Genomic DNA, 23,083 nt, shown 5'->3' with positions numbered 1-23,083 from the left:
CTTTATTCTTATATCCATTCAATTTACCATTCTTCATACACGATAAACTGACACTTCATAATTTTTAAATGCTTGCAATTTTAAAAGTAAATAAATGCATATAGCTACTTTAATTGTCTTCTGTCAACTAAAAGTGACTATACAGATCAGATAATGGTTAATCAATGAATGTCATAGAATGCAAGAAAACAAAGGTAAATCACACAAAGGAAAGGAGACTTGTCTACCCTTAGGTAAAATTTTGAAGCCGTATTAAGAAAACAGGGCTCATTTTAGAGGTAATCTTTTTAATGATAGTCTTTATAAATGGACTTAAAATGGTCTTTATAAATAGACTTTTAAAGGATAGCTCTAATTAAAATGGTAAAACCCTACTAAACTATTATAAGTTTACATAACAATAAAATGTTTGAAATACATGGTTCTCAAAGAGGCCCATCTAACAGCATTTCTAATACAGGCCACGTAACTTTAATTTTGTATCTTAAGCATAGCTTGCAAAAACATAGATGCAATGTTATGAAGCAGCAGTTGTGCCAGTCTCGATTTTTCAGATCAAAGAGTTCTTGCGGCAAAGCCCAACTGATGTGGTCTCAAAGACTTTATTAATTCCAGATGTGGGGAAATAGCCAGCCAATTTCACAAAAGGAGCAAGTCTCTTTTAGTTACAATCAGTACTGCCCACAAATTAAAACCAGACTACTTATGTCATCTGATCACCTGAACATAGATTCCAGTTTTTCTCTAGTTAATGATCTAATCATACTTTTAAATCACAAATATGATTTTATCACAACAATCTAAAAATAAAGAGAAATAATTTAACATGATTAAAATCTACCAGGGATCAAACTATTTTAAAGAGAAATAGAAAAAGGTACAATTAAGTAACTTAAGATGTTCTATTAATATGTGGTCAATAGTTACAATTTTCTTTAAGATTCTAGCCCCCCATTTCAGAATGTCAGCTTCACAGTAGTTTTCATGAGACTGTCTTTTTTACTTCCCAAAGCACTTGTATTTTCCCCTCCAGGAATGGCATTGAGAAAAAATCAAGAGTGTTTGGTGAATAGAACCATAAGGCTTATTTCAGTTTGAAAGAATATAACTGCGATCCAACTTTCGCTAACCCTTTCACCGTTAAGTCTGGCTGAAAAAAACAAGACCACATTAATATCTTGAAAGTCCTTATCCCACCCTCTCCAAACTTACTTCTTTAAGAGGAATAGTGTACTTCAGGATGCATATTTACAATTATTCTTTACACTGATTACACAAGTATCCTCGGAATGTGCTATTTCATACAACCAATTGGAGTCAAATTGGCAAAGACAGATTCCTTTTTTCCTGCTTGGATGATTCAGTTTTGCCATGTGGATAACCCCCATTTCAGGATGGACCACTCTGTTTAGCTCAAAGAGGCTGGAACCTGTGCACTCGACTCCTGATTTCAATGCATCCTCCTCCCTGTAATTAATATTGGAAACATCCCAGTGAGGCAAGAAGGCATAATGATTTTCTGATAATAATTGAGAAACGATGCAAGGAAGTAGATGCTTTTGCTAAAAAAGGTAATTTCTTCCTGGTCACATTCAGTGACAGGGTTAAAGAATGATGTCATTCACTATGCTTTTAAAAATAGATCCATAGTCTGTGTGGTGGCTGATGATAAACTTTCCAAATGATGTGGGGATGAATAGGGAATTTTCTTTAGTCTATGAGAATAGCCATATATCCTAATTAAGACATCCATTCACAGAAAATGAGAGGAATATTTTAGATCAGTGTTGTCCAACAGTGCTTTCTGTGCCGTACAAATACAGCAGTCGCATATGACTACTGAACACTTGATAGTGGATAGTATGACTGATAAATTGAATCTTTAATGTAATTTGATTTTAATTATATAACCATATGTGGTTAGTGTTACTGTATTGAAGAAGGCAGGTTTAGATCACTCTCCTTAAACCACAAGTTTAAAATTCAACACATTTTTAAGAAAGAAATACTCTAAAAGTCTCATAAGCTTTAAGGCCTAAGAAAACCAAGGTCAATTCTCAAACATTTTAGGTATACCTTCACCTAATGCGGAGTGAAGACAGAGGGAGAAGCTCATCCATTTTTCTGAACATGCTCTGTGACTGAATGAATTACCAGGATTTCATTATGTTTGGACTTTTATTAGCTCTCTTGTCAAGATGGTTAGAATAGCAATTCTCTTTAAATTCCTCTATGCTCAAAATCATTAAACACTTTAATCTGTGCTAACATGGACCCCCGATATGTAAAAGGCCTTTGCTGATAGAACTTATTTCCAATCTACATCAACTTATTATCAAAATTAAAAAAAAATCATATTTCAAAATGAAAATAAGATATTATATTTGGGAACATCCACTTAACTTGTCTCATGTTTTATATAATTGTATTTTGTATTAAACAACAAAAATTTTATAAGATCCTAGCCAAGTACCTAAAACCCAGGGAAAAAAATATCTAGGTAATAAGAAAATTCCAACCTAAATTAAACCCTTTTATTAAAAAACTGTAATTAAGCTTCTGGGCCTGTAATTTTAAAATATGTATATATAATGGTCAGAATCTAAAAACAAATATTATAACTGAATCATTAAATTGATACCTCTTTTAGTCTCCAATATCTTAGAGCAGTTAGAAGTAAAAACCTAAAATTGTGGAATTGTAACCCATGTCAAACTCTGAAATATGTTCAACAACAAATTGTGGTGCTGTGTTTTGAAATTTATTGCTTTTTGTATATGTTATTTTTTTCACAAAAAAGAAAGAAAAATGTCAATTGTACTGATAAAAAAATATTTAAGCCTTCTATCTTCCCATATTCTGGAGCAGCTTAAAGGAAAAATCTAAGAGGATGGTAATGGTAGCTTATGACAAACTCTGGGATCTGTCCTGTATCTACTTGTTGAAGAACGCTTTGAAAACTATTGCTTTTTTCTTTCTTTGCTTTGTATATATGTATTACTATACAATAAAAAAAATTAAAAAAAAAGAATCTCAAAACAATGAAAGCAAAACTAGATATTATGAAAATTTATCTTTTAGTGTCTAAATTATTGCTGATAACCTATGCAAGCTCCCATATACAGTAACGTATCTTCCTTCTATTTCCAGTTTATGTGGTATCTGAATTTAGGAAAACTGTTATTTAAAACAAAGTAAATAAAAGCTTTTGTTGTAACAACTATACCCATTTGGGTAAGAGTGCTAGTTTGGTATTCTAGGGAAGTTAAAAATAATTCTTTAACCTAAAGAGCAAATTTTTCAACTTTCTGAAAATTAGATCTTCCCATTTTTCTTTTTCCTTCTCTAATCAAAATTAAAACAAACAATACCAAAGAAGGAAAACACATACAAAAAAACGTTAAATAAGCCTGTGAAACAGCAGCCTAATCTAAGAATTCTCCAACATCTAAGAACGAGTTAAACAAGTCTGATTTTATATATATCAATAAATTTCATATTTTAATATTGTATAATGGAAAATTCTGCTATAAAGTTCAATCTACTACTAGAATATATAAATATTCCTATTTATGTTTTAGTTACAGTACTAAAGTACTACAAAAAACTAATCATAAGGCAAAAGTACAAAGACTGACTCAGGGACATAAAAATATCTCAATAGAAGATTCTTTTAACCTAAGTAGCCTACTAAAAACACAACTGCAATTTTTGTAAAAGGAATAATAAATATATGTTTATATTTTGAGCAGTTTCCTTTTATAACAGTTTCCTAAATAAAAGGATCGACCATGAATTTTCAGAGACAGATTTAGAGGTAAAATATATTTTCTAGTAACAGTAAGAAAAAACAATTTCAGTTTTTATACAAAGTAGCTCAAACTCTATGACTTCTGCATGTGTAACAACCATAGTTGAATATTGCTGGTTATTAAAACTTCCCTGTAAATCAAACAGTTTTGTTAATCTTAAAATTAATGTCATTGGACATATTTCACTGGCTCTCTATTATTACTGTTCTCATTTTATTAATAATCTCATTTTCTTTCCCCGAGAGATGCAATCTTAAAGGGCTGAGTTTGAAACTAGTTTGCTAAGATAATATACTGAACAAATCAATGATTGTCACTTCTTATCCATATTTTTAAGAAATTTAGATATAACAATACAGAGTATTCATTCAATTTGTTCATGAACTAGTAGAAAGGGACATAACTTGCTCTCTAAAACATTAATAAAGCTCATCAGTGATAACATACCCTCCCCCTGGCAGATACTCAAACTCAACTCACTGCTATTTGCACCAACTTGAATCCAGAAAAGACAACTTTGTTGGGCTCATATAGTATAGACTTAGATATCTGGGGTAAAGAGTAAAAAAAAACTAAGATTAATACTAAAGTCCTCTTCATTCAATGTCTTTAGCATCCTATCTTCAGAGAGTTTTAAAATGACTTCATGTTTTCACTAACATAATGTTAGATTTAACTCCACTGGGCCCACAAATAGCTTTGACATTTGACTTAATTTAATTGTACTTTCTTCTTTCATGTTAACTAGCAATAAATTCCCAACCAAGGAGAAATACAGCTCTGTTTGGCTCCTGTGCTTTTATTAACCGAAAAATGTTTATTTGAAAAATAAGTCAAAAGTATTTACAGTGCAATTTTAGCTAGATACTTACTTCTCTAGTTCTTATAGAAAAAAAACAATTCTATAATTGGGCAAGCAGGAGTCAAAACCATGCTTAAACCAATTTTCAGCACGAGTTCCACAGAAGAGAAAACCTGTTAGTCTAATTTCCCGAGTTTTGAAACATATTTAGAATAGTTTTAAATGTTTTATCTTAAATATTAAAAACTGCTTGAGTAACTACATCAATTAGATTATGTATGAAAGATGGATTTTTCCCCGTAAGAACGACCTTGTGTTTTTCACAGTTACATTTTCTTTCTAGTGCGATATATCTTGATACAAATGGTAGTAAGGATGAAGTTCGACCCTTGATCATAGAGACTAGTTCATCTGTCTTTGGATGATATCATGGAGAAAACCTACTCTTGGGAGCTAGAACTGAGTTCAAATTCTAGATTCATCACTTTAACTGGGTAAGACATAACCAGGTTACTTAGTTTCCCTGAACCTTGCTTTTCTTACTTATAAAATGAAGCTAGTAACATTTAGCAACAGGATCGTTGCAAGAATTCAGTGAAGTAAACAAAGCTAAGGCGTGCAGTTTAGCTTCTGGCACAGAGCAGTCCTGAGGATCATCTGAGTTCCTGTCTCTTCTTTCCCACATTCCATCAAATGAAGCACAACATTCAAAATTTGTTTCTGGAGTTTTAAAACTTGGGTTTCTGTGTTGTCTTCCATAAAATTAAAACAGTCTTTTGAGCAATTAAAAAGAGCATCATATCTGTACTTGCTACAATTTTTTACACCTGGAGTACTTCGTAGCATCCTCAGCTCAAGGCCTAGAAAATGGAGGCTGGTCACATCAAAGGAAAACGGAAACTCCAGAATCCTCAAGGTAAAGAAAACAGGGGAAGCCTCTCCTCCCCAAAACCTTCCTTTCCTTTTCTTTTAAAACTTTCTACCTTTCTGAATGGAGGAGGCGATTTATTGATATCAATGAGAAAACGAAAGGCAGACAAGTTCTTTATAAATAAGGAAACTCATTTTTCCTTGCTATTTTTAAATTATAAAATAGTATTATCTACAAAATAGTTTTAAGTTTCTACTTGTTATAAACACATATCAATACCTTATAGTATGGTACAGAATACAACTACACATTATACAGATATTAATTCCTTTTCAAACAGTAGTGAAAACAGGGTTTACATTTTTGGCCTTTCTTTCCTGTACATATATGCCCAATCCTAATATATCTCCAACAATACAATACTGATCACATAATTTAGGTAATAAAAGGACAAAAGACTCTTTTCTGATTAATGTCTTTTCCTAGTCTCCTTAGTTTTGTTGGAAGACTCCGAACAATCTTAAGCACATGAAATTGACTTGAAACTTAAAAACAAAACAAAACAAAACACATTCTGATTAAGAACAGGACCACTAAGAATTATTCTCTTTCTTTAATGATGCTGTACTGCGATGCTAAAAACCAAATCAATGTGGACTTATTAGCATTTCAAAATATTAATCTGAACTATCATCATAAACTAAAATGACAAAACCTGATTTTATTAAATCAGCTTTGATTTAACCTGTGATGAGTACGATATAAAAATTCCAAAACTGGAGTAAGTTTGTTTCATTAACAGTTCATATTAAAAGTGCTATTTTTTACTATAAAATACTGATGGATAGACATTTCCCAACACATTGAAATGAGGTATTTACATTACTTTTTCTAATTATATACTACATGATTTTCTTATTGATGAGCTATTAGAGAATAATAATAAACACTAAAGATGGGTAAAAATAAAATACATACAAGACAAGGACCTTACATTTCAGAGGATTAAGATAATATGTCATCTCTTCATGAATTTTTCAAGAACGTAAAAGTCACCTTTGACCTATATCAGGCATAGGCTATCAATTTTCAGGGTACACTTCTCCACCATAAGAAGCTATGCCATCTACCATAAGCCTGGAAATACTTAATACGATCAAAGCTGTCCCAACACCCCCAATTGTAGACAAAGAGAAATACTGTAATAGGGTGATCCATGTTTTTGAAAGAATAAAATCTAAACTCAATTTGAGTTATAGTCTCACTCTGTTTCAGGGGTCTTGTACAATTAATTTTACTGAATTGCATATACAAACGTACTCACGTACCAACTTCAAACAGACTGTTTTACTTAGGATTGGACACAAAAGAAAATGTTTTCACACTTGAAAGACGGCTGGCAAGGAAATTATATAGAGAGAGATCAAGTAATTTCACCTATAGTATCTGAGTCTAACCTCCCATTCTCCAAAGTTCTGCTTATACAGACAGCTTGAAAACATACTTTTTAATGTGTTTAAGGATATTTTGGCATGATTATCACCTTACTAAGAAAGCTTACCCAAAAGTTTACAATAAGCATCGTCAGAGACCAATGAGGCTAAAGCAGTCAGAGAACGAAAAAGTACTTTTATTAGTTCTCACAAACCCAGGTTACAGACATACGTTACTTTAAAACATTTTCAAGTGCTAAAGTGGGAAGGGGAAAACATTTGATTTTTTATACCTAGTTTAGAAGTATGTAATTAAATTTTCTTTGTAATAAAAAATATTAAAAATGCCTCTACCTCCAGCAAAAGAAAAAAATCACCAGAGCTATATATACATTTAAAAAAGAGACCTGAGGGAATATTGTTTTGAAAGATAGAGGAGGAAGATACTGAATTTTTGACATGACCCCAAAACTGTTATTCATTAATATAACATTTTAATAATTTTAACAAGTATCTTACAAAGACAGCTCCTATCAAATCTTCCAGAAGTTCACTTTCTTAGAACATACAAAATCCTCTGATGGTGGTATTTTTTAAAAAATATACACTATTAAATAATTAAAACAAATAGAAAAGTCTTGCTTAGCAATACAGAAACATATTATGTTAGACATCTAACCACGTGCTTGCTATAAATTGACCAGAAATACATTCTTTATCTTTAGAAATGTATAAATGCATTCTTTGAAAAACAGTGATTTATTTTATGAATCTGTGCAGGGTCAAAATTCTAGTTTGATTGGAAACAGATGGTTTTCCAGTAAAGTCAGGCTCTGGATCTGAAACTCCAAACAGGAAATTCGGCCCTCACTAGCTGACTGCTTCCCTAATCATTCCCAGAGATTCAGACTTGTTATTTTTATAAATATCCAAGATGACTTTCATCTTTCCCCTCCATCTATAAAGCATTAAATAATCCATTATATATGTGTGTATATATGTAGATATTATTTGTAGATTATATAATTATAATATAAAAACATTAAAATAAATGTCCTTTTAAGCTCACTGCTCATAAAGAGATCAGGCGGATAATAATAATTCACAAATTCAAGTTTAATTTCTATATACTAATTAAAAAAATAAAAGCCAACAACTAAGTAACTGTTTCAACAACTTTACTGGTACTTACAAAAAAATACAGTTTCTAAGTGTATTGTAGAAAAGAATAAAACCAAATCTCACACGTTTTAGTAAAAAGCAATTAAACTACACTGCTTTCTGCTAAACAAGCCAGTTAGAAGCTACATGAACAAAGAAAAAGGCTTACCGTTTTCCCATTGTAGTAATACATCAAAGAACTGCTGCCCATTCCAGGCACAGGATAAGCACAATACATGTTGATTTTGAAAATGTTACTGTTTACAGCTAACACACACAGCTTCTCTTGAAGACATACATCCACACAGCAAAAGAGAGTAAGTCTTCAGTACTATGCATCCACACATGGATCTACTCAAGGAACTTATGCAAAATAGGACTGAACCAACTCACAGAGCAGGGAGGGAGGGATTAGGCTGTAAGTAACCTCTTTCAATTGGTGGAGAATACCAAGAAGAAAAACTTTCAGGTACTGAAAAAAATGTCACAAATACTTAAAAAAAAAAAAAAGCTATAAAATCCTGGAGCTAAATACCCCAAGGAATATTAATTTTTGTTCAATATCTATAGACTACAAAGGAAGGCAAAATGATAGATCTGTTAATCTGTTTTCGGTTTTAATTAAATTAGAGCACTTATGGAAGTGGAAACCTAGCTTACCGCACCTCCTGCAGCATTACCATCTGGCATGGTCTAAAGTTGCTTCCAACTTTGATAAACACATGATCAGACAATCAAGAATTGGAAACACTGAATCATAGACAACAAGAAGGATCCAGACAGTTAAGCCTTGTAGCAAGTCACTTTCAAGAGAAAACAGACCTATCATGTAAGTACCTCTTAATTAGCTAGAACAAACATAATTATTTTTTAAATTATAAAAATTTTGGAAAAACCTTGAAAGGAACACATTTCATGAAAAAGTTCAGTTCAAAATCCCAGGAAAAAAAAAATCTTAAAAATAAAGTATCTGTTTTAAAAATGGAAATGTTGAATAGATTTTCAATTATAAAACTCCTTGAATTCCTTATTCACAACATCAAGTAAGTTTATAATGGACTGCAGTCTTCTAGACCATCTAATATGTATTAGGCAATTCAGTAATTAAATAGAAAAAAAACAAACAAGGTTTTGTTTTCCCTTATGTAAAGTGTGAATGGTTGGTGTGTATACAGACTAAACGTGAACTCTAGCTGATAAACTAAATAAGGTTTCTTAGAGGTCTTTCCTCCAAGTTCACTTTTGTTAAGAACTACTTTGTATATGCATATTTTTGTGTTAATGCTCAATTTCTCAGAAAGAAAAAATAATCTATGTGGGAATAAATCTCTCACAGATATTTAAAATTCATTATAATTAGAAGTCAATAGGTTTTAGACACTGCCTGTAAACACGTGCTTCCAATACACACACACACACATATTTTTATTATTAAAAATTTTTCCAATTTGTCTTTTGGTAGGTCATTGTGGATTCTAACTCCCAAAATAAAATAGTAAGTTTTCTTTTTTCTCATCCCCCTCCCGCATCAAAAACCTCTTTGTACTTATCTCTTCTCTCATGCCTTGTAGGTTCTAACAGCACTGTGTAAATCAGAGGGGAACTGAGGAACTGCAAAAAATATACATTTCTCTTTTTTAAGGCACCATTCATACAGCAGAAATTTTCTAAGAAATATTCTAGAAATATGTTATAAGGGACCAAAAAATCCCATTCTTATGAAGCATATTAATTAAATTATAGCAAAAAGTAAATCAGTCGATAAGGCCAGCACACTACACAATGTTTTAAAAGCTGATGGTATCACAACAACAATAAACCCTTCCCACACTCTCCAGATATAGAAAAGGCTAAGCAGCAGCTGCAAAAGAACATCACTGTACAGCAGACTATTAAAATGCCAGTCTACAGAGTGGTTTGTAACTTCCTCCCTCCTGAGAGATGACAAAGACCCATTTCAATCCTTAGAGAACTGTGTAAAAAAGCTTTGATTTACAATTAACAATGCCATGCCTTAAAAACCATTCAAGTAAACTTGAGTCTTTCATAGGCATAGTCTTTTCTCTACTGACAGAACAGCTACCCTAAACAAAAGTAAAGGAAATCAACTATATAAATAAAATTTGCTTGTTCTATTAATTATTAATATCAAAAGGAACACTTGTTTTTGAATAAAAACTGAGGAAGAATGTAGAATTTTCACCCTACAATTAATGCTCCAACCTGAGAAAACGCTGAAAAGAGTGGTAAAAAAAAAATCACCTGGTATAGTCAAACTGATTTTTCTGGTGCTTGACCAGAGCATCATGCTTCATGTTGTCTCATAAAACAAACACCATAATGTAAACCCAACTAAGCAGACTTAGCTATTAAAGCACAATGATAATTTTAGTATTTCATCATCAGTTCTTTATTCTAGAGGCAATTATATGATATTCCAAAGGGAATAATTCAGGTAAAAAAGAAACTCAGAGTAAAGCTGAACAGTATAATCAACCATCTTTCATTGTTCTGAAATCATTTTATTAAGCAACTGGATAAGATCTGCTGTTAAACCTGAAATCTGAAAGGAACCACAATAGTTTCTAAACAGTTAAATAATTAATTAAAAGCTTTTGTTTCTACTTTTTATTTGCTTTCTCAAAAATAATGTTATAAAATCGGTGTATTTGTCTATTATGATCCCACCCTCCCCAAAATATACACCTTAGTCCCTTGAGGTACTACACTACTGCTTAAATTGAGAGTGGATGTAGAAACTTAAATATATATAAATCAAGACCCAAATGATAATTAAACTCCTTACTCAACAATAAGTCATCAAGAAAACTGGTAGTAATCTGAACAAACTGTTCCCACATCCTATTTGTATGCTACAGCAAGACTTAAGTTGGTAATCTTCTGGAAGTATGTCTTATTTGAAAAAAACTAAAACTGGGTGAAGTAGACAGTTACCTGCTTAATCACAACTAGAAATTATCTTCTATGATACACTCTATTCTCTTTCTCAAAAATATTTTTTGAAAAAAAATTAACTTAATCTATACAACAGCTGCAGCACATTTTTTCTCCTAAGGAGAATCATATTACGGGAAAAAATGCATATAGATGAATCAAGTGCTGTTCTAGTCAATGCAGTTGTTTTATCTTTGCCTTCTTCTTCCTCTTTTTTTTTTTTTAAAGGAACATGCCAAGGGGTCAATCCTGCGATTCAGTTTGACAAAACAAGTCAGCTGGAGACGGCCAATTTTTAAAACCTGATTTCAGACAGACGTGCAGTCTGCATAGAAGCTCTGTACCGTCATGTATTTTTTATTTTGAATTATTTCCACTCACAATTCTACAAAATCACTTGTATTATTCTAAGATTATGTGATCTAGAGCTTAATATTCACATTACCTGGATCAACAACAATAAAAAAAAAACCTCACATTTTATAGCACAATGGTCATTACTGCACACATTGGCAACATGATTAATGACGATGTCAGAGAATCCTGAAAAAAAATACTACTTGAAGCCATGCCACCTTTTATTAGCAAACTGATGATTCCTAGTCGCAGGTCACCAATTTTCAAATATGCTTTTTTTGTTCCAAATGTTTTAGGACGTGATGTTTATTGCCATTCCAAGGGTCACCAACAACAGAACTAAACTAGGTAAGAAAAAGCTACAATGTGCTTTGCTTAAGCAATTTACATCTTTACTAAAAATTCATGGAAAGATGTACTACTTCAGTTTACATTTCATACTCCCATGCAAAATTTCTTTCCTCCTTATTTTTCCTGTTGACTGAGAAATAGATCTTCCTTGATGAACTATACATAGTTTTGGGGATTGCCTATGCAGTATTTAAAAAATCTATTTTATTAAGCTCTTCTTTATCTTTGATATTTGGATCACTGTAACTGTCCTGTTTTTAAAACTATCTTTAGACAAAACGATTTCAAGAAGTGACAAAATTCTAAAAAGTTTACAAAAGAAAATTTTAGTTAAATGGAATTATACATCTTGAATTATTTAATTACAGAATACTGGTTAATAGTTAATTTTATTGTACATTCCTCTTCTAATACAAACAGGCAACATTCCAGTGTTCCAAAAGGCTAGAAGCTTTGGCTGGAAGTGTAAATTTAAAATTCACTCATACAATTTCTCATGACAAGTTCAAATTATTTCTAAATTCTTGGAAAACAGGCTTTCAAAGTGGCAAACAAAGCCAAAGTTCACATATGAATAATTCCACAAGTGAACTCCATAATTTCCTAAAGGATGAAACTCAGCAAATAACTAATAGATTATTGCCACCTAGGAGGTGGTAGTGAGGACAGATTTAAGAGGTAAGCGTGAAAATCTACAAATGAGTTGATTCTAGGCAAAAGACCTAATGCCTCCACTTTCTCATATAGGTTGTATAGAGATGATTTGTGGGTCAATATTGTCTACTAAATATGAAGTATTTTAGTTAGGTTGGTCTAGTGTCAGAAAACCCCAAATCAGATACTAAAATTCAGGTTTTAGACATGAACATTACATTGTAAATTTTTCTAGAAAGTGCTTTGTAAATAAGGTCATATCTAAGTGTTTAGGAAGTTAGTCTTCTGGTCTTTTTCTAATATTGTAACATTTTAGAAATGTTTACTTTTGTTACCAAGAAAACAAGAATATAAAGCTCAGGTAAAGTAATGCATCCTCTCCAACCAATACGTATTATTTAAAGATGATAGTGCTATTTGATATGAAATTACATAGTGCATTTTCTAACTCAACAATATTACTCTCATCATCTTGCTGATACCAATACATCAATAAACAGGCTTCCAATTACGGTCTTTTTTTTAAAACATGGGCAGGCACCCAGAATTGAACCCGGGTTTTCAGCATGGCAGGTGAGAACTCTGCCCGCTGAGCCACCGTGGCCTGCCCTACTGTCTTTTCATCGTATACAAATCTTAAAAAAATCAGACTTGCTTCTGTGATCTTTATTTAGATGATGCTACACCGAATAAACACTTCTGGTTAACTGTTCTAATTATGCCTTAGTTGTGAACACTTTATTCTTATCCAAACAATAAACAGACTTATAGTAGATGATTAAAGATTCTGTGTTTTGGTGTACAATTTATTAGGAATTGGTTGGGAATGTGGAAAATCAACATGCACACACATGGTTCTCAGAGCAGAGTAAAAACACCTGCTGAAGTTTACAAATTGGATCATCTGTCTCAGACATAGATTAACGAAATTTCTTACTGTCTCTTTAGAAAAACCCTAAGTCTACCTTGAGTTTTAGAAATGTCCAATGATTAACAAAATAAAAAAAAATCTATCTGTATAGCCAACAGAAACAGATGTATAAAGTACATTTACAGGGTAAAAAAACCCACAAAAAACCCACTTGTTTAATTTCCTTTTAGACAACCATATGACTATAAAGAGGATGTATATAAATAGTCATACCTCCTGGAGGAGAAAGCAAATAAATCTTTTTCTGAAGTAAATAAATAATATCCTTCTTGTATCAACATGAACAGAACTGACAGGTCATACAAAGCTTCTAAAAGGTAATCATTAAATACCCCTTAAAATAAGATAGACCTATAATTACAGATAATACGCAAAACCTGAAGCAAATTGCATGTTTCTTTTGATGATAAACTCACAGTGACAAAGCGGTTTTTTCCTTGAAATATTAAAAGTGGGGAGGAGAGGGGGGAGTTCCCCCAACCCTCAGCCTAATAATTCCTGTATCTCTTGCTTGTCTGCTTTTTCTCCACATGAACTGCAGTTTGTCACTTCTCATTTGCCACTTGAAATAACACGTTAAGAGAATCACTAACTATGTTGCAACTTGATAATTTTCCTGCAGATGGCTCTATAATCACAGGACTGCCGAATGGTGTGTGCGAGTGTAAAGAAATGAGAAGGACCCCCAGGTTTTAAAATTCCTCAATCAACTAGCATTTCTCAAGAGCTTTCAAGACTGGGACAAGACTTCACACTACTGACTTATTAGGCAACCTAAAAACAAAACCAAACTGTAAGCAAACAAAGCTATTACTTTTAATCATCTGTAGAAAGTAAGCAATGTATATGAGCCATGGTCTTGGATCGTTTTTTCTAAAATAAGTGCTACCTTTCTTTTGTTTGCTTCTTCTGTTCTATACAATTTTTTTCTTCTGAGCTGGAAAGCACCATACTTTCCAATTTATGAGAAGTGGAGCAGCACCAACATATTCTATTCTATTTTAAATTTATTTTCAAAGAGACCAGAAGTAACATCTACATCTTACCCCAGAGCCATTTCAAGAATCTGCAATCTGAAGTGCTAAATAATGTATACATTATTTCTGTCTTCAATTTATATGTTTCAGTAAAAACTTCTTGCTAGTGCTAGTAATTTTTAAAGTACTTTATACCTCTGAATAATTAAATTTTGAGAGCCTCTAATTTGTAATGATCAGGTAACAAAGCAGATGTCATTTTAGCCATAGTCACTGGAAGAAATCACGCAGATCCTGATTTTAGGAAAGAACTTATCTTAAAAGAATGGTTTCTTAAAACAAAATTCTGATGATTACTCTCAACAGAAACCAGATAACACCTCATTTGAAAACACATCTGAGGAGCCATACAGGATGGATGGTTGGGTCAATGGTGTCTTTTCAACATAAACCAAAACAAAACAAAACACTATTTAATATTTATCATGCTTCACCATTAAAGGCAGTGGGATGCTCCCGAAATTACAACTGTCTCTCACCATATGATCGGGAAACAGACACAAAACTTTTATTGTGTTTCTATCACATGTAGAAGTATGCTCCCTATCACTCATTAGTACTCTATGTAATCTGAGATAGGCAGCTACAGTTTCAGAACACTGTGGAGTCATACCCTCTAATGCAAAAGAGCACTGGACTGGGAGTTAGGAGACGGGGAACCAGGTTTTTAGCTTTGCCTCTAAGGAGGTGTGAGAGAGTATTGCATTACCCTGAGCCTAAGTTTCCATTTCTGCAAAATGAAGGCATTAAACTAGCTCAAAGAGTTCTCAGATTTGTCATCACTAATAGTCTTTTATTATTTATTTCAACCCAAAACGTGGAATTCCTATTTGAGAAATTTCTGTCTACCCCATTCTTTTTATTGAATTGTAATGAGTAGTTTCCCTGTTTAAAAAAAAAAAAAAAAAGCCATGTAACTGCCATTCGGAACTTCTGATTAAAAGATATGAAGTATTGGTTTGCTGAGCTGAAATAATTCCAGTGAAAGAAATCTGTTGTTTTAGTTAGTATGGATAATTTTATTTTAGTAAATTATACAATTTGTCAGATTTCCTGAAATATTTTAATTTGTATCGAATTACTATTTCTGCAGACCCAGGTATATGACCCATTGGCATGGATGGTATGTGTTCATGCCAACCTTAAATTTTCTATCTATAATCATATCCGCAAGGAGCATAATCAAAATCCCAAAGCCTCAAATCAAATGAAAGGCAGATCTAAAAACATAATTATAAAATTTCAGCTCTAAACTAAGGGTAAAAATACTTTTGTATTCTAATAACATTTATGTCAATAAGTTAAGTCTCTTTATAAGGGGTTATATATTTCCATTGTCTAGTAATACTTTCATCTATAATTAACATCTTTTTGAAAAACTATGTAGTGTCTAGAACCAACTGTTTAAAAAAAAAGAAGAAAAGAAAAAAGGGTTGGCATTGTACCAATAGGTAAATCTTACCTAACTTTGCCATTCTTCAATTTCCTCAACAAATTTTGGTTACTCAAGAATGTGCAATTTGATCTAGAAGATACACATTTTATATTTAATATAACACTGTCTGGAAAAGAAAAACTTTTGACCATACCCCTCAAACATGTCAGCCTCTACACAGATGACAGCTATAATTTCTGCAAGGAACAAAGAGTAAAGGAGTCAATAAAGGAGTTCATCTCAGCTAAGAGGGCTGTGACTCTTGCATTATTCTATAAAAAAGAAGGTAGGTCTATGATTTGCTTCTTTGGGCCTTCTGGCTGGAGAATGTAGTGGCTCAGTAAAAGAGACAATTATGTAGATTATAAACAAAAGTAATGAATATGTAAGTTGGAAAGTTTATAGGATATAATAGGAGAGTAAAGGATGAAAAACAGCAACATCACCATACAAGTATTGCGGTTACAGGTATGATCTTGAAGACATCCGAGTGCCCTAAAATTGGTTACTTCAGACTGTAAAAGATTCAAACAGTGTTACTACTGCTAAATTGGAATGAAGTATGAGTATACATATGAGTACAAGAACAATTTTCTAAAGCTAAGACCTCCCATGGGAAAACAAATGCATATCTTCCTAGCTCTAATGTACTTGAGGGTAGATGTCTATGTCAATGGAAAGAATTTCAGTGGTCTTAGCCACTGAGGAGGCTTTTGTTTTTCTAATGAAGTATTTGGAGATCTTAGTACTCCTTCCTGAAAAACTTTCACAAAATGTAAGCAGGTTAAATGTTCAGCAATATCAGTGGTTGAAAATGTTCCTAGAGTATTATTCCTCATGCAAGATGTATTCATTTTAGATTATCCAGTATGTAGGCTTCTACCTTCTCTGAGTCACCTGAGCATGGTCCAAGAAAGAAAAGCTTTGGCTGTATTGCTTATAATTTGAGTTTGTTTGTTCATTCAACCAATATTTACTGAGCATCTATCATGCACCAAACAATGTTCTAGGTGCTAGAGACAGAGCAAAAAACTAAATAAACTAAATCCCGGCCTAATTAAGTTTTTATTCCGGTGAGTGAGACATAATAAAAGAATAAGCAAATTACGATATATCAGATGGCATTAAATGCTATAAAGAAAAATAAAGCAGGGAAGGGGACAGGAGGTACTGAAGATATTTTGCCATTTTAATAGGATGGTAAAGGGAGACCCTACTGGAAAGTGATATGTGAGCGAGGATCTGAAAGAAGTGAAAAACTATGTGGACGACTAAGAAAAGTGTGTCCCAGGCAGAGAGAACAATGAATGTAAAAGTCTTGAGGCAGGGGTGTGCTTGACAACTTTAAGGAACAGGAAAAAGGGCAGCGTGGTTGGGTGAACTGAGAGAGGCAGAGGTTAGGGGATGATGAGGTTGGAAAGGTAGTGGGGGCAGATTGCCAAGGTTACTGTAAGCCATTTTAAGGACAGATTTTTTTTACTCTGAATGACAGCAGAAGCCATCGAAGGATTTTGAGCAGAATAATGATAAAATTTGACTTAGATTTTAAAAGGATCTTCCTGTGTTAAAAACATGACAGTAGGAAAACTGGGAGACCAGGGGGGAAGGTGTTCTGTAATACATGCTAATGACAGTGATGGCTTGGGCAAGGATCACAGCAACATAGCTGGTGAGAATGGTGAAACTCTAGAAGATAATTTTTTTTTTTTTTTTTTTTTTTAAGAAAGACAGAGAAGGAAGGAAGGATAGAAGGAAGGAAGGATAGAAGGAAGGAAAGGAGGAAGAAAGGGAAACATCTTTAAACATTTTCTTATTTTATTATATTTTGTTTGTTTGTTTGTTTTTTACATGGGCTGGGGCCGGGAATCGAACCGGGGTCCTCCGGCATGGCAGGCAAGCACTCTTGCCCGCTGAGCCACCGCGGCCCGCCCTAGAAGATAATTTTTATATGAGAAACTTAGCATGGTTAGATGATCACTGTTACACTTTTGCCAATGAAGTCATAACATTTTCCTTTTAGGGAAAGATTTTCAGTATTCTGGTTTCCATATACTTCCATCTGTTAAGGACCATGGCCCAATATCGTTAATTGGGTCAATGCTAGGACATTGTGGGTTTTATGCAGATGGCCAAATTACCTGCAATTTCTCATTTTTGGCTACAAATAATTCTATTTTTGCATATAACTAGGAGTTAATTTCCCTGCATAATTGAGAGGAAAAAATAGAACAAAGAATTCAATTTCTTCTACAAAGAGAACAAGTTAACATATTTTTGATGGTCTGAACATCATGAGTAGGAGAAATTTGAAAAGTATACCTTGGAGCAGGAGCCATTAACAGATGATGTTCCCTACTATGTACATATAAAATAATGGCTTCACATTATTTTTATACTTTTTTTTAACTGACTTTGAAAAACATTTCCTGGATACTCCCCACTATGTCAAAAAGGCAGCAACTGTCGACAGGTGTGGTAGTTAAATACAGCTGTCAACTTGGCCAGGTGAAGGTGCCTAGTTAACGTTGCCGTGGAAATGAGCCAATGATACATGAACCTCATCTGTTGCTCATTACATCTGCAGTCCGCTAAGAGGCGTGCCTGCTGCAATGAATGATGTTTGATTTAATTGGCTGGTGCTTAAATGAGAGACTCAAGGTAGCACAGACCAAGCAGCTCAGCATACCTCATCTCAGCACTGGCAGCTCAGCCCAGGCCTTTGGAGATGCAGAAAGAAAACACCCCGGGGAAAGGTGTTGGAACCCAAAGGCCTGGAGAGAAGGCCAGCAGAGATCACCCTGTGCCTTCCCATTTAAGAAAGAACCTCAAATGAAAGTTAGCTGCCTTTCCTCTGAAGAACTATTGAAATAAATCCCCTTTTATTAAAAGGCAATCTGTCTCTGGCGTGTTGCATTCCAGCAGCTAGCAAACTAGAACAACAGGAAAGAATTTCAAAGTTATCTCTTGACTCTTAACATCCTGGGGAGGGAGAGGTTCCATTTTTCATTCATATTTAAATCCTCAAGGTCTAAAAGCATTCTTCATTCATAATAAACATGTAGTACTTATTTACTGACCTCAACACATTGGACCCCTAGTTTCCTCAATGGGTATCTACAGACAGAGCCCACTCCAGCAGAAAGGAGTTTCTAATTCATATTACTACTTTTTAAAATTTATAAATATCTTTCAGGATACTGGAAAAGATAGCGATAACTTTTATTTTAAATGTCAAAATTATCAAGTATAAATCAGAAAACAAAAATAATTTTACTACTTTATCTATTACTTATTATTTATTATTAATACTAGCCATCAGAAAAGTTAAACAGATAACTAAGTAAGGGCCATAAATACCAATTAAATTTCTGAAAATTAACATGGAAAAATATCAATTTTCTAGTCATGGGATGGAAGGTTCTCTTAATATTTATATGAAGCTTTTATATTTTAAATGAAAGACATGTTAGGTGATTAGAGAATTTGTTTCACAATCATTCTTGGGTTGGAATCATTTTCTAAGCTGTTAGTAATTAACTTTAGTTTTGGATTCCGTGAAAATGTTGGAGCAGGACTAAAGACGGTGATTGGGTACATCACCCAATATATGAATATATATATTCATACAAGGTTTTTTTTTTGTTTGTTTTTTACATGGGCAGGCACTGGGAATTGTATATAAACAAGTTTATGTGAAATATTATAGTAGGGCTGTTTATATCATAGTCAGATTATTTAAATTCTTTACACTGAAATGTTTCAAATAATTATTTACTTATCAATTCATGGGCCTACTTTTTTAATAAAGATTTTAAATTCTTAATTCTTTAATGCAGTGCTTGATCACATTAATTTTTTTCTTCATAAAGCTGTGCATTTATCATTACAATCGACTTTTTTTGTAAAAAATAATATATATAAAAAAAGCAATAAATTTCAAAGCACATCGCAACAATTAGTGATATAACAGATTTCAGAGTTTGGTATGGATTACAATTCCACAATTTTTTGTTTTTGCTTCTAGCCCCTGTTAGATATGAGAAACTAAAAGAAATATCAAATAATGATTCAGCAATCATACAAATTTGTTAAACCCTACCTTCTCTGTATAACTCCACCATCGCCTTTGATCTTTCTCCCACTCTTTAGGGGTATTTGGGTTATGCCCATTCTAGCTCTTTCATGTTGGAAGGGGCTGTTGATAATATGGGATAGGGGGATGAACTAGTTGATGTTCTGGAGAGGCTGGCCCCTCTGCATTTCAGGACTTATCTGGTCCATGGACCCATCTGGACGTTACAGGTTTCTTGAAAGTTACTCTAGTACGTGGAACCTTTTGTAGAATCTTATATATATAGGTGCTATTTAGGACTGGAAGGAATGGTTTTGATTGAGGTTTGGCAAGCTATGATAGGTAGCAATGTCTAACTGAAGCTTGTGTAAGAGTGACCTCCAGAGTAGCCTCTCAACTGTATTTGAAGTCTCAGCTACTGATACCTTATTTGTTATACTTCTTTTCCGCCTTTTGGTCAGGATGGTATTGTTGATCCCATGGTGCCAGGGCCAAACTCATACCTGGGAGTTACATCTCAAGTACCTTCTATTTTGTTTGTTTTTTGTGCCAATTTTAAATAGTTTTACTTAAGACATTGCATTTTCCACGGATTATACAGTACAAATAAAGTGCAATGTTATGTCCTTTTCTTGTGCACACACTCCGTTAGTCAAGTATTAAGAATGTCCAGGAATTTTGTATATAGCAGCTGAATCGCCACAGAATGTGCTGCAAATTTAAGTCCTTCTATTTTTTTACTGCAGAACAATGCTAAGGTATTTAGTGGAGACTGATTCAATCAACCTTTTCAATGGTGGGTCCAGAAGGCAGTGCTCCACCACCAGGGAAGCCCCCAGGCATTTCTCTTGGTGTGCCTCTTGCACTCTGGTACAGCTTGGTAATGTTGGGGTTGCAGACTTTCTCTAACTCCTTCTGCTGATGTTCAAATTTTTCCTTCTCTGCAGTCTGATTCTTATCAAGCCAGGTAATGATTTCATTATATTTGTCAAGAATCTTCTGGTTGTCTTCATCATTGATCTTGCCTTGAAGTTTCTCACCTTCAACCTCTGCCTTCATGTTAAATGCATACAATTCAAGTGAATTCTTGGAATATACCTTGTCCCTCTGCTTCTCATCTTCAGCCTGTACCTCATGGCTTCCTGGACCATACAAGGTCTTCTTTGCTCAAACGACCCTTGTCGTTAGTGATGGTTATCTTGTCTCTTTTCCTGTGCTCTTATCCACAGCAGATACACTGAGAATGCCATTGGCCTCAGTGACAAAAGTGACTTCAATCTGAGGTACATAATGAGGGGCAGGGGGTATCCCAGTGAGTTCAAACTTTCTAAGCAGACTGTTATCCTTGGTCATGGCATGCTCACCTTCATAAACCTGTATGAGCACACTGGGCTGGCTGTCAGAGTAGGTTGTGAGGGTCTGTGTCTGCTTGGTGGGAATGGTGGTATTGTGTTTGATGAGGACAGTCATGACTCCACCAGCAGTTTCAGTACCAAGGGAAAGAGTGGCATCCAAGAGCAGCAAATCTTGAACATTTTCAGATTTGTCTCCAGATAAGATAGCTGCCTAGACAGCTGCACCAAAAGCAAAAGACTCATCAGGGTTGATGCTGTTGTTTAGCTCTTTTCCAATGAAGAAGTCCTGGAGAAATTTCTGAACTTTGGGAATAAGAGTAGAACTGCCCACCAGGACAATATAATGGATCTGTGAATCGTCTGTCTTGGCATCCCTGAGGGCTTTCTCCATGGGGTACAAAGTGCCACGGAACAGGTCAGCATTCAATTCTTCAAACTGGGCATGGGTAAAGGAGGTATAGAAGTCGATTCCTTCATACAGAGAATCAATCTTAATACTGGCCTAGGTGCTGGAAGAGAGGGTGTGCTTAGCTCATTCACAAGCAGAACAGTTGCAGCAGACAGCTCTCTTATTCTCACTGATGTCTTTCTCATGCTTGCACTTGAATATGGCAATAAAATAGTTAATCACTAGGTTGTCAAAGTCTTCTCCACCTAAGTGTGGTCTCCAGCAGTTAATTTGACCTAGAAAATTCCATGTTCAGTGGTGAGGATTGACACATCAAAAGTGTCACCTCCTAAGTCAAAGATCAGCACATTTCTTTCAGCACCAACCTTTTTGTCTAAGTCATAAGTCATTGCAGCAGCAGTTGGCTCGTTGATGATTCTGAGTATACTGAGGCCAGTAATTTACCACATCTATGATGGCCTGATGCTGAGAGTCATTAAAATAAGCTGGCATTGTGACAACAGCATTGGTAACAGTCTTTCCAAGATAGACTTCTGCAATTTCCTTTATCTTTGTCAGAATCATAGATGATACTTCCTCTGGAGAGAGACTTTTCGTTCCACCCTTGTATTCAACTCGGACCTTCGGCCTGCCCACATCATTCACAACCATGAAGGGCCAATGCTTTATATCACATCGAACAACAGCATCATCAAATCTACGTCCAATCAGACATTTGGCATTAAAATCCATGTTGGTGGGGTTCATCGCAACCTGATTTTTTGCAGCATCACTGATCAATCGTTTGGTATCAGTAAAGATGATAGAGCTTGGGGTTGTTTGGTGCCCGATTGTTGGCAATTATCTCCTCTTTTCCATGCTAGAAGACACCCACACATGAGCAGGTGGTGCCAAAATCAATGCCAACTGCAGGTCCCTTTGACATGGTTGCTTATCAGTGGCCTGGCTCACAGAAGAGTTTCGAAAGGTAGCACGACTTTCAATCTCATGGACCTACTTTTGTTGTCACACACTACTCTGTATATGATTACCTACTGTGACATTTAAATCCTAGATGCTGGAGAATGTACTTTATATATAAGACTAGACCTAGAGACAGGGACATTTTAGAATATGACAAATAATGGTTCTAGAAAGTCTTTCTGACAATAAAATGTACTACGGACTGGTACTCAAGGCCTTAATGAAATGATGAAGAGACTAACAAATATCAGGTAATGGATCTAATAAAACTCAGGGAACAGGCCCCAAAATACTAAGTTTTAGTTTTTGTTTCTCTTTGGATCTGCTTTTTACTACGGGAATTTATTTATCATTTATGAAAAAGGTACGGCGGTATCTAGTTTAGGCATACACTTGTGTTAAGTCTAGTGCAGAGGTTAGCAAACTATGGCCTGTAGGCAAATGTGGCCTACTACCTCTATTTATAAATAAAATGTTGTTGGACT

At 34.2% G+C, this 23,083-nt stretch overlaps 1 protein-coding gene and 1 long non-coding RNA gene across 7 annotated transcripts in view; one reads left to right on the top strand and one right to left on the bottom strand.

Moving 5' to 3' along the window:
- Positions 1 to 23,083, bottom strand: part of TCF12 (transcription factor 12) — a 450,527-nt gene that overhangs the window by 55,329 nt on the left and 372,115 nt on the right. The window contains exons 1-2 of one of the 6 annotated variants that reach the window (XM_077128018.1): positions 8,249 to 8,578; positions 1,213 to 1,467 (exon numbers count right to left, since the gene is read on the bottom strand). The exons of 3 other annotated variants lie outside the window; for them this stretch is intronic. Coding sequence is in view for 2 of the 3 variants with exons in the window: in XM_077128016.1 (XP_076984131.1) it covers positions 8,249 to 8,317 (69 nt within the window). In the remaining variant the exon portion in view is untranslated. Of the gene's footprint in view, positions 1 to 1,212; positions 1,468 to 8,248; positions 8,580 to 23,083 lie in introns of those variants that run through there. 2 more of the 6 variants (XM_077128016.1, XM_077128017.1) reach the window with 2 other exon arrangements.
- LOC143656168 (uncharacterized) lies at positions 8,755 to 15,306 on the top strand. Its single transcript, XR_013162417.1, has 3 exons — positions 8,755 to 8,908; positions 11,688 to 11,739; positions 13,950 to 15,306. It is a non-coding gene; the product is annotated as an uncharacterized LOC143656168 (long non-coding RNA).

The sequence above is a fragment of the Tamandua tetradactyla genome, chromosome 14 (assembly GCF_023851605.1).
Source record: "Tamandua tetradactyla isolate mTamTet1 chromosome 14, mTamTet1.pri, whole genome shotgun sequence".
In the NCBI taxonomy this organism is placed as follows: Eukaryota; Metazoa; Chordata; class Mammalia; order Pilosa; family Myrmecophagidae; genus Tamandua; species Tamandua tetradactyla.
Note: the sequence above shows the minus strand (reverse complement) of the source record. Positions and strands in the feature narration are given on the sequence as shown.